Here is a 12,595-nt window from a genome sequence, read left to right on the forward strand (position 1 = left end):
ACCTTAAAAGTGTGGTTATTAACTCTGTATCCAGTCGTTTGCTTTCCTCCATTTCTGACATTTGTGTCCTATTTGTCTCCGCATTTTTTGTGCTTCCCTGTGTTGATGGAGTGGCTTTCTGTGCTATGTGTCTTATAGGGCCGTGGCTAAGCCTCCCCAATTACCTGAGGTGGACTCTCTTGGTGCACCCCCTTGTGGGTTGTGTGCACAGTCCTGTTGTAGTTAAGTCTTGATTGTTGTAGGTATCACTGGGAGGAATTGAACAATTGGCTGTGAGAATCAGCTGTGTCTGCAGTGGGAGAACTTCTGTGTTGGAGACACCCCTCCGGTGCAAGACTTGCTTCAATGGGGCTTTGGTGCTCACTGAGTCACTCTGACCACTGGGTATACTGGCTCCTGGATCTTTCAGGAGGTGCTAATCTAGCCTTTGCCTGAGGCTATGCAGCCAGAGCTCAGCTGTGAAGGAATGCAAGTTGCCGTGGGGCCTTGGGCCAGCTGCAAGTTTGTTAGGTAATTTTCAGCTTGCAAAAGCCTCCGTGCACAGCTTGGGCGGGGTGGTATTCCAGGGGATCAGTAGGGCGGAGCAAACAGCTATACCTGATCATCAGTCCTTCCCTAAGAGGCCCCAAGTCTCAGTGTCCGGGTAATCGCTACAAGTACCTCTGAGAGAAAGCCGCCCTCGAGATGTGAACGATGCCAGACAGTCTAGCCCAGGGGTGGGCAAACTTTTTGACTCAAGGGCCACAATGGGTTCTTAAACTGGACCGGAGGGCCGGAACAACAGCATGGATGGAGTGTTTGTGTGAACTAATATCAATTCAAAGTAAACATCATTACATAAAAGGGTACAGTCTTTTTTTTCAATCATTTTATTCATTTCAAATAGGCCAGATGCCCGCAGGCCGTAGTTTGCCCACGGCTGGTCTAGCTTCTCCCCGTATCAGTCAGGGTCCCCAGAGATTCGCCCGGAACTGGAGTTCAGAGCAGTAGGGAGTTTGAGACTCCCTCTCGATTGAAAAAGCCAACCGTGTCCTCAGCCGCCAGCCCTTTCCGTGTCCGCCTCCGTACCTGTGCACTTAACTTCCGCACCGCAGCTCCTCTGAGTCTCAGTATGCTTTTCTCTTTCCTTCTAGTTGTAGTATTTCCACTCAGCCAGCCTTCCTGTGGTTCTGGATGATGCCCGTTCTGTCTTTTAGTTGTATTCTTGAAGTGGTTGTGTGAGGCAGCAATCTCCGGTGTTTACCTATGCCGCCATCTTGGTTTCTTCCCATTTTTAATTTTTTGAGGAAACTCCATACTGTGTTCCATAGTGGCTGCAACAGTCTATATTCCCACCAGCAATATACTAGGGCTCCCTTTTCTCCACATTTGCACCAGCACTCGTTGTTTATTGATTTAATGATAGCAGCCATTCTGGCAGGTGTGGGATAATACCTCATTGTAGATTTAATTTGCATCTCTCTGATGACCAGTGACATTGAGTATTTTTTAATGTATCTATTGGCCACTGTATGTCCTCTTTGGAGGAGTGTTTATTCAGGTCCTTTGCCCATTTTTAATTGGATTATTTGTCTTCCTTTTGTTGAGTTGTATGAGTTCTTTATATATTTTGGAAATTAGTCCCTTAACAGATGTATCATTGGAAAATATGTTCTTCCATACAGCGGGTTCCCTTTTTATTTTCATGATGGTGTCTTTTGCTGTGCAGAAGATTTTTAGTTCGATGTAGTCCCATTTGTTTTGTTTTTTTTCTTCTTTTATTTCTCTTGCCCTAGGAGATGTATCAGCAAAAATTCTGCTACATAAGACATCTGAGAACATTGTTATTTTTTAAAAAAACCCAACCTTTCTCTCTGCAAAGTAGGCATAAAGCAGTCATTCTTTTTAGAACAAAAAAGATACCCAAAAATATCACCCTAAAACAATGTATTACACTTAATCTCATAACAGTATGTAAAACTATCTTGTGCAAAACTAATGGCATAACCAATTTTGGATGTTAATTTGTTTATTCATTCTATGATTACTCTCAAATACTGAGTAAATTACATTTGAGTAGCAAAAGCGTAAAACCATTTTTTAATAAAGGATATATTGTTAGTAGCTAGTATTTTACCAAATATTTCACTGAAAATTTATTAAGTACCACTGACTAAAACTCAGAATTTCATTGTTTCAGTAAAACTTAACAACAACAAAAAAATCTATGAAGTTCTTTTAAATAAACAAATGGCTTGGTCAATCATTCCTTTATATCTTAATTTTTAGATTTCAAGCATGTCCAACCTATTTTCTGCTTTGTACATTAATCAGTTAGCAAGAACTCATTTTTACGACCTCTTTTTACATCTGAAGTAAGATACAAACAAGGAACTTAAGAAGGAAGCCAAGTGAGATTGTGAAAGTGAAAAAAAAGAAACCTCACAGAAAGGAAGGAAATCTTACAAATCATCTATTAGATAACAAATTTGTATCTAAAATACGTAAAGAACTCTTAAAACTCAATACTACAAAGATAACCAAATTTAAAAATGGGCAAAGGATCCAGACATTTTGCCAAAGATATACAAATGGGATATATGAAAAGATGTGCAATATCATTAGCCATTAGGGAAATGCAATTCAAAACAGCAATGAGATACTATTATACACCCACTAAGATGGCTACAATAAAAAAAGATAGACAATAACATGCTGACAAGAATGTACAGAAATCAGAACCCTCATATACTGCCGGTGGCAGTGAAAAAGGTGTAGCCACTTTGGAAAAGAGTCTATCCGCTCCTCAAAAAATTAAAAATAGGGACCCAACAATTCCACTTCTAAATATATAACCAAGAGAAATGAAAATTGTGGCCACATAAAAACTTGTACACAAATGTTCACAGCCAAAAAAGGTAAACAACCTAAGGCCCATTAACTGATGAAAGGATAAATTCAATGTGGTCTGTCTGGACAATGAAATGTTTGGCAATAAAAAGAAATGAAGTACTGATATATACTACAACATGGATGAACCTAAAAAACATTATGTTATGTGAATGAAGCCAAACACAACAATCACACATATTATATGTTCCATTTATATGAAATACGAGAACAGGCACACTTATAGAATAGAACGTAGATTAGTAGCCGCTTAGACTAGAGCAGGGGGAAGTTGGGGAGAAATTGGGGGACTGCTAATAGGTAGGAGTATATCTTAGGGATGATAAAAATTGATTGTGGTGATAACTGCATGACTCTGCGAACATACCCAAACCCTGTGAACTGTACATGTTAAGAGGGTGAATTGTACAATATGAGAATTATATCACAATAAAGTTGTTATATATTTTACACGGTGGGATTATTAGGGATGATTTTACAGAGATTGATGTTGAGTTAGGTTTTGAAGTGAAAGTCACGAATTAGTAAAATGTATCTGAAATATTATGAATGATGTATAAAGCCCTATAAGGCTGGAATAAGTAAATAATTTGCAGAAAATGGGACCACTATTTGTATGAAAGTAGAGACACATTAGTTAGAAGTGAAACTACTAAGACTAGAATGTTAAACCAAGGAGAACCAGAAAATTCTTTGGTTTCCTCATATGAATAACAGATGAAACATGGTGTTTTATTAATGTGACAAAGCTGTCACTTCTTGATTTTAATACTTCCAAGTATTCATCCCTCAAAAAGTTGCTTCCATAGTATGGATATGGCTTTATCACTCATAGGCAGGCAGTACAGTTGAAAACGCAGGCTGTTAAGAGTTGACTGTCTAGGTTAGAATCTCTATTCTACCTCTGACTATGTGTATTGAACTCTGTACCCCAATTTATGTAAGTGTAAAATGCGAATACTCACTTATTTTATACATGTAAAAAGCTCTTAACATGATAAACAAGTGGTAACCATAGCCAAAACTATATGGTATTTATAACTACTTAGCTATATCTCTCCTGAGAATCAAAGGTTCTTCAGCTTCAAAGCCATTCAAATTTATGAATATAAATTTTCCACCTATATCAAAGATAAATATCTTGATTAAATTGTTAAACTGTGTCAAGTTGGTAAAATATATTATTAAATAATATAAAGCAATCTGAATTATCAGGTCTTTTTTACCACAATCACTTCACCCTTATCATTTCTAACTCTTTGTTTTTACTAAAGGAACTTGATGCTCTTTTCAAATAATGAATTTTATCTCTAATACTCCCAGGTTTTGATTTATCTGACTCTAAAACTTAATATAGCCTCGCCTCAGAGCCACTCTTGGATTTGCTTGTAAGAGCCTTTGACTTCTTTCACAAAGTAAGTCCTTTCTATAGTACTTCTGATAAACAATTTTCCCTAACAGTAAGGAATTATCCACTAATTTCTGGTCTTCTCAAAGCTAAAAGGAGAATGGAAGGGAATGTTTGCATTCTTAGCTCCCTTCACAGAGAAGAAAAAAATTGTCATTATCATCCTTTTCTTATTGGAGAACTATAAGGAAACCATGCAGAATCTCACCAATGGAAGCAGTAAAAGTGTTCTAGGCATAATGAAACACAGGTTGATCCTCCAGAGGTTTTCTGCTTTATATTACAAACTGACCTCTTTAGCCAGGGGTCCTCAAACTACGGCCCGTGGGCCACATGCAAATACAAATATTGTATTTGTTCCCGTTTTGTTTTTTTACTTCAAAATAAGATATGTGCAGTGTGCATAGGAATTTGTTCAGAGTTTTTTTTTTTAAACTATGGTCCGGCCCTCCAACGGTCTGAGGGACAGTGAACTGGCCCCGTTTAAAAAGTTTGAGGACCCCTGTCTTTACCTCTTTCTGATAAGCCATTTTTTACATGATCAGATATGTCATTTTAATATGTATCCAAAACTGAGGTCATTTACTACTAGTCTTATTCTTGGTTTCTTTAGTAGTGACTTCTGTGTAAACTGGATTATAAACTAAAAGGAACGACAATCTTCTGTTTAAAGAACAGATGGAGGAAGAATCTGTTGAAATGACTTCAAAGTAATAAATATAAGATGGAGTATGAATTATATCGGTAATAGGAAATAAAAATAAAAGGCACAAACTGAAATGCCATTACTCAGGGAAGAAAAAAAAACCCAGTCATTGATGAAAAATTCTACATGGGAACTAAGAAGGAATAGTTTAATAGTTTGTGACAATGAAATACTCTTTGAGTTACATTTGAGTAGTGACAAGCATGAAACATTTTTAATACTAAGGAGATATTAAAATATCCAGTATTTAAAATCATTAGAAACCATGTACTTAAACCTAAACCAGCTCTGAAATTATCAAATATCTATAATGAAATGAGGTAAATAAGAGCACATACTTGAAAGGCTACATAGGATAAAGCATTTAGAATAGTGGCTGGCACAGAGTAAGCACTCAATAAATGTTCACTAGCAGTGATCTTATCACCTGCAAATCACATGCAAATCTACTGATTTCTCTGAGTTCAGATTCCTTATCTAAAAGAAATATACAGCCGAAACCGGTTTGGCTCAGTGGATAGACCCTCGTCCTGCGGACTGAGAGGTCCCGGGTTCGATTCCAGTCAAGGGCATGTGCCTGGGTTGTGGGCACATCCCCGGTGGGAGATGTGCAGGAGGCAGCTGATCGATGTTTCTCTCTCATCGATGTTTCTAACTCTCTCCCTTCCTCTCTGTAAAAACTCAATAAAATACATATAAAAAAAATTTAAAAGAAATATACATACTTGATCCTTATTTTGAAGATCAATTAGATAATACATGTAAACATACTTCTCAGCCTTCCCCATATCTCCCTGCCAATATACCTGATGATTTCAATTCACTTAAAAAAAAAAATGTTCTTACTGATTTCAGAGAGAGAGGAAAGGAGGACAGAGAGATGAAAACATCAATGAGAGAAACATTGACTGGCTGCCTTCTATACTCCTCCTGCTGGGGATCAAGCCTGCAACCCGGACGTGTGCTTTGATTCACAGGTCAAAGCTCAACCACTGAGCAACACTGGCTGGCTCACTTCACTTTTATAAAAATCATGCTTATTAATGTGATTCTCAAAATGAAAAATCAGTAAATTCATATAACAAACTGAATATATTTAAAGACTAAGGTGGAAAAACTGTTCTATTAGCAGCAATGCTACTCGGAATGTCAGTTTTCAGGAGTTTTAAAGAGTTAACAGTACAGTCATGTACCTTCTACAGTCTTAATTCAAATGTCTTTTACTTTGAAAATTTACTAAAAGAGTTATTTCTGAAAAAAATCAGTTGGTAAACATGGAACATAAAATGTCATTCACTCACATTTGCATTGTCTGGTCTGTCCAAAAAAAGAGCCTATGATTTGTGGCTCACTATAAACTAGCACTTTTAAAATACAGGCGAAGTACTAAAACAAAATATCCTACAATCCCTGATATGTTATTTCTGTAAAACTATTAAGACAAGGAACCACATGTCCCCTAATAAAAGTTTATAATTACCGATAAACAATTAAAATCCAAAATCTCATCAATAAATGATCCCAGTTTCTTTAATTTAAATGCACTTTTGGATCAATATAACATTTATTCTATATATTCACTTAATCATCTATTAATCTTTAAACATATTTTAATTTCCAAAAGCAAGATATTAAGATTGTCTACATATTCTGTCATATCTGAACTGAAGATTCACAAGAGATGAGTGGGGAAATAAAATGTTATACTGAGCCATTAAAATAAAATAGATCCATTTAAAGAGGAAAAAAAAGTCAATTTTTTTTTCTTTTTAAAGTGAAACTACATTTTAAATGTATTTTTAAAATAAGAGGCAGTGTAGTGCAGTGATTTTAGGGCCTGAATTAAAGTCCCAAACTACTTGAGTCCAAATCTTAGATATATCACTGTGTGAACACTTCTTTGAGCCTAGGATTCCAATTCAGTCAAATGTGAAGTATGGAATATTCACATTCTAGTGCCCTTGAATTGTGGTTCTAAGTAAACAAGTTAACATGTGTAAGTACTTAAAACAGTACATAGCATGTGTTTTTTAGGTCAGGGTCAGACAAACTAACTTTTTCTTTCTATTCTTATATGCAAGCAAGATTAACAGTTGTCACACGACTATTCTGTAAAAATGAACATTTATTTAATACCCTGCATGTGCTAATGGGAAATGGTATGATTTAGAAAAAAATAAAGTCAGAATGTCAATAAAAATGAATGAAAGAAAGGAAGGAAGGAAGGAAGGAAGGAAGGAAGGAAGGAAGGAAGGGAGGGAATCACTGATTAAAGCTCTAGATCATCTTGGCCAAGTAGTGTACATTAATCTTGGGTTCACTAACAATGTATAAGTGATTATAAACACTTATGAAAAGGCTTAAATTTGGAAAAAATGCTTCTCTAGATTTTAAGCAACTAAAATGTGAAAAACATGCTTTAATGCCACTATTTCTGTCCTTATTTTCATCAATTTACCAACACTAAAAAAGTTTTGCTTTCTGGTTTTATTTCCTGAAAATGATGGTGTAATCATACCTTATTTTAGTGATAAACACTTTGGCACAACTAAAATTAATATTAAAACAGTAATGTAAAAATTTCTTTAGGAAATATTCTAAACAATTTAGAATTCATACTGAATAATAGTGCCCATTTACATTAACTGATGTAATTATAAGGTTGTTTTCTGTTAGTATAAGCATAAGGAACCATATTAAATAAAACTTCAAAGATTTCTAAGAGTAGGTATGGAAGGGATGCTCTACAACTAAAATCAATGTCTCCTATCTAAAAACCTCACGGAGCTGATGGGCTATTCCTTGGAAATTTATTAAAACAAAAATATCATACACATTTTAAATGACTCTAAATACAAACTAAAGTTACACTCTGAAGTTACCTTAAACGTACTGAGTTACTAGAATTTATACAAAAATGACATGCAAAGTTTAATTTGTAAAGTTAGCTGTGTGTTGCCATTGAACATACTCGCACATGAAACTAGTGGAAATAATTGGTAAATGAATGACATTTAATAAAAATGGGGAAATAAAGCAGAGACTTTGATGATTTACAGTTATCTGTTTATTTACTCATAATAGGTCTATTTTAAATATCTCTAAAGAAAGTATTCCATAACCCACAACTTCTCTTTATAACTCCAAATTTTCCTTTTGCTTATCAGAAAAAACCACCATATATCTGAAGATTAAGTTATCTTTCATTCATCCTAAACTAAACAATCCTAGTTCATTTATTCTTTTTCTACAGTTCCTAAATTCTTACAATCTTGTTCATGTTCATTCTACATGGGAACTAAGAAGGAATAGTTTAATAGTTTGTGACAACAAAATACTCTTTGAGTTATATTTGACTAGTGACAAGCATAAGACATTTTTAATACTAATGAGATATTAAAATATCCAGTATTTAAAATCATTAGAAACCATGTACTGATTAATAGTGTCCATTTCTGAATCTTCTTGGAGCTGAAACACAGATCAAGAAACAGCATTAAGAGACTACTGCTTTACTTCTTCTAGTGTAAATCAGTGTTACTTTCATACCTCACCTTTTTAAGAAATATCAATTTTGAATTTTTTTCACTAGAAAGTCTAGTACCAAGCATATCATAAAATCTGTTCCTCCTCATCTCAGACCATTGTAACATATTTCCATCTCTAGAAAGTCAGTTTGCAGTTTAAAAGCACTCACTATTTATAAATAAACAGAAACTCTAGTATCCATACAGAATCAAATCTTTATTCTTGCCCTGGTATTAGTTTCCAGAGTACTACAAGACAGTCCTTATCTGCAAAGTGCTCACAACCTAATTAATAAAATATATTCATTTTAAAAAACATTTGATTATTAACATCAAACATCAGTATTAAACTTTCAAGAATAAACTTACGGCCCTGGCTAGTGTAGCTCAGTGATTAACAGCACCAAAGGGTGGTGGGTTCGATTCCTAGACTAGGGCACATATATGGGCTTGTAAGTTCATCCCAGCCATGGCTGGCAAGTTCGGGAGGCAACCAATCTGTGTGTCTCTCTCACATCAATGTTCCTCTCTAGCTCTCCGTCCTTCCTTTCCTCCCTTCCACCCTCTCTCTAAAAAAGGGGAAAAAGACAATGGGAAAAAATCCTCGGGTTAGGATTAACAACAAAAAAGAATATACTACCATTTTTTCTCAATAGTTCAAGCAACATTTCCAAGATGGTTATATACATATACCAAGACAATGTTTCATTTGCATATGATCCATTTCAGCAACACACACACACACACACACACACACACACACACACACACACACGATTTGCCCAAATACCCATAGATGGCTAATTCAAAAATAATTTAAAACGTTAAAAAGAGAAATAACTGTTTAATGAGAGTTAAAAACTCATTTCAATGCGTTCCAAAAACATGAGCCTAAGTAACAACTAAATTATTAAATATCTTTACTAGTTCTATATTCATGAATAATTATCAACTTTGTATTTATCAAATTATTCACCTTAAAACTCTGAATCAAAATTCTGTTCTAGTTCCTTTTTCGATAGACTTTGCCTGCTAATTGCAAGTAAACTGGCTCACTATAATCAAACTGGTCTCTGCAACTCCCCAGTACCATTTTGCTCCTGCATTTCCTGTGGGGAAATCAGTGAGAATAAACATTTTGTGTCTTCAGTTTCCTTTGTCTTTAAAATGAAAGCACTGAAATGACTCAAGTTAATTGGTTCCTTGTATTTACTCTTTAAAATAACGTACAGTAACTTTGTCAAAAAGCAAAAACACTTTCATTTTAAAAATACCAAACTTTAAAAAGTTTAATGCCCACAATACACGTATTGCTCCTATCATCCTGTAGTGTCAACAACACCAATTATTACTCAGTATAACAAAAACATAACATTAAAGAGACTAGCTATATAAATGATGTCCATACTTTAACTTATAGAATTATATTTTATGGAAATCCACAGTTATCTCTTTATGCCGTGGTTCAAGGCTAGGCGGATTAAGAATTTTTAAGTGATCTTTAACAAACACTAGGGAGCAAGGATTGCTTTAATCTTTAACAACCCACAAGCCGAGGTGTTTCGTTGGTATTCTAGGAAATGCCTAATTTCCCCATACTAACAAACATCAAGGAACAGTCCGATATAAATAACAATTCTTAAATTGTATTGTTTTTGCTGTAATGCAACAAGTATATGTTCACACCCTTACTGCATAAATATAGACTTTTATTGTATAAATATAGTATGGAGCCTAACAAAGTAGGAAAAAAGCACTTTACAAAGTAGGAAAAAAAGTGCTTTACAAAGCACTAAAATGTAATGTTATCTCACAAACAGAGGATCGTCTTTTAGAATACGGCACTGAATCAAGGCAAAGCCCACGGGATGAAATTATTACTGTCCACTTGCACAGACGGAGATACTCCAGTACCAAGATTGAAGTTAACTTTCCGCAGTCACAGGGCAAGTTCGGTGGAGTCGCGATGGCTGCATTCGGGTCTAAATCACCTGCAAAAAAACACTGTGCACTACATGCCACTGTGACGGCGGCGACGACAGCCCGAAAACCATGTTCATGATCATCAAGAGGCGCTTTCGCCTTCCTCATCAACGCACCACTTTCTGTTTCTGTTTCACAGTCACACGTCCTGAAGCGATGCGGGCTCTCACCGGCTATGGCCCGCAAGTACGAACATCTCCACACGCCTCCCGCAGCGTGGGAAGGATTCCCTTCGGCACTTTACAAGTTTGTGTGCCTGCCAGCGACTTAAGCCTCCAGCGGACTTATCTGCCGCTCGCAGGCCTACGCGGCTTCCCACCGCGAGGGCAGGGCTGCCCTCCTAAGAAACGCCGCCGGCTCCCCCAGCCGCTACCAGAGCACCGGACCACGTGGTTCCGCGCCCAAGCCCAAGGTCTCCCCCGGCCCGCTCGCCCTCTTCACGAGCAAACGGCAACGAGGGCTCCCTTCCCTCGAGCGGCGCCCCGACACATGCCACCTGTGCCGCGCTCGCCGCACACAGCCTGCGGCCCGCCTCCCGGAAGAAGGCAAGAAGCCGAATAATGGGGAACTTGGATGCCGACAACGCCGGGGAAGGAGAGGACGGGAGAGGCGAAAGGGGGCGAGACGGTGAGCAGCCGCGGGACCGGGACCTGCCAGACATGAAGGGACCCGCGCCGAACGACGGTCACCCCGGGTGCGGGAAGGCCTGGAGTGGGAGCGGCACGACGCGGGGAAGGAGGCAAGAGAACTACCCGCGCTGCCTCCGCCGCTCCGGCTCCCCCGCGCAGCCGCTCAGCCTGTCCGGACCGGCCACGAGCCCCGGCTCTCTCCTCTCGGGTCCAATCTTTGACCCCACCTTTCCCGAGCGGCCAAAACCCTGCAGCCCGGGGCGGCCGCTGCCGGACCTGCCCGCCCGCACCTGTCACCAGCGAAGAGACCAGCCCGCCGTTCCCGCCCAGGTCCCCGCCGTCCTCGGGCCCCCGCGGCCGCCTCCCAGCCCTTCCCTCACCAGGTGTCCCCTTTCCGGAGCGAGGTCTTGAGCAGCGTCGCGATGTCAGACCGCTGGATGTCCAGATCCGCCGCTCCGCCTTCCGCCATCTTCTCCCACTAGCGGCAGCGGAGGCGGTGGCGGCGACGGCGGCGGCACGCCCCAGAGCATTGTGGGAATGGCGTCCCGCGGCCCCGCCCAGGCTGCAGGTCGAAACCAAAAGGGATGTCAGGTGGGGGGGTGCGCCTTGGCCCCGGGGGCGGAGGAAGTGCTCCGCCGAGGTCGGCTGCCCTCCCCCGGTCCCCGCGCGTCCTGCATCGCTCCTGGGCCTCTTCCCTCCTGGCACCACCTGAGGATCATTCCTCGCGGCGGGGCCGGGGTCCCCTCTACCTGGCGCGGCGCCACTGCCCCGTCCGACCCCGACTTCGGCCTCCTCCTGCCTCTTTCCCAGGGACGCCTGAAATCCCTTGTTTGCGCAACCGCTCCCCGCCGGAGGGAAGGGGAAGGGAGGGGAAGGTAGGCGTGGGCCCGGCTGAGATATGGCAGGAATTTTAACAGCTCCGCCACCAGCCTTTTTGTTGCCCGTCGCGGAACCCAGGCTCGTTTTGGCCCAAACAAAAGAACAATCCGCAAGCGAGCGCTCGGCCGCAGTGCCCTTCCCGGGCACCTTCCTGCGCTCCTGCTCCCGTTGCAGGTGGAGAGCTTTTGCAGCGCTCGGTGCCGCCTCCCCAGGCACACCCAGCCAGCCAGGCTGCAGGGAAAACAGGTGCCAGGTCCTCGATGACATCGGTGCAGAATAGGTACCGAGTAAGGCCAGGTGCTAACGGGGGAGAACACGGGCGGAATCCCCGCTCCCCTGGATGGCACAGGAACGTTTTCTTTGCCGCATCTCCCCAGGGTGTGTACACCTGAAAAGAGAATGCCAACTTTCCTTTGAAGTCAGTTGTCACAAATGGGGAAATCAAGTCTCTCAGAAATCAAATGCCAGGGTCACCAAGTAGAGAGGCAAGCTTTTAACCCAAATGACAAACCCCACGTGCTTGTTGATCAACTATCGCACACTCACTCACTGTTTCTTGTGGAAGCCTGAACTA

General features: G+C 40.1%; 1 protein-coding gene across 3 annotated transcripts in view; it reads right to left on the reverse strand.

Moving 5' to 3' along the window:
* Nucleotides 1–12,197, reverse strand: part of USP15 (ubiquitin specific peptidase 15) — a 127,472-nt gene extending 115,275 nt beyond the window's left edge. Inside the window, exons 1-2 of one of the 3 annotated variants that reach the window (XM_081082312.1) lie at nucleotides 11,892–12,197; nucleotides 11,523–11,704 (exon numbers count right to left, since the gene is read on the reverse strand). In XM_081082312.1, coding sequence (XP_080938438.1) covers nucleotides 11,523–11,611 — 89 coding nt within the window. In that variant the 5' untranslated portion in view covers nucleotides 11,612–11,704; nucleotides 11,892–12,197. Of the gene's footprint in view, nucleotides 1–11,522; nucleotides 11,705–11,891 lie in introns of those variants that run through there. The other 2 variants (XR_013995479.1, XM_081082313.1) reach the window with 2 other exon arrangements.
* Nucleotides 12,198–12,595: the final 398 nt, after the last annotated feature.

The sequence above is a fragment of the Myotis nattereri genome (genome assembly GCF_964212035.1).
Source record: "Myotis nattereri genome assembly, chromosome: 2".
In the NCBI taxonomy this organism is placed as follows: domain Eukaryota; kingdom Metazoa; phylum Chordata; class Mammalia; order Chiroptera; family Vespertilionidae; genus Myotis; species Myotis nattereri.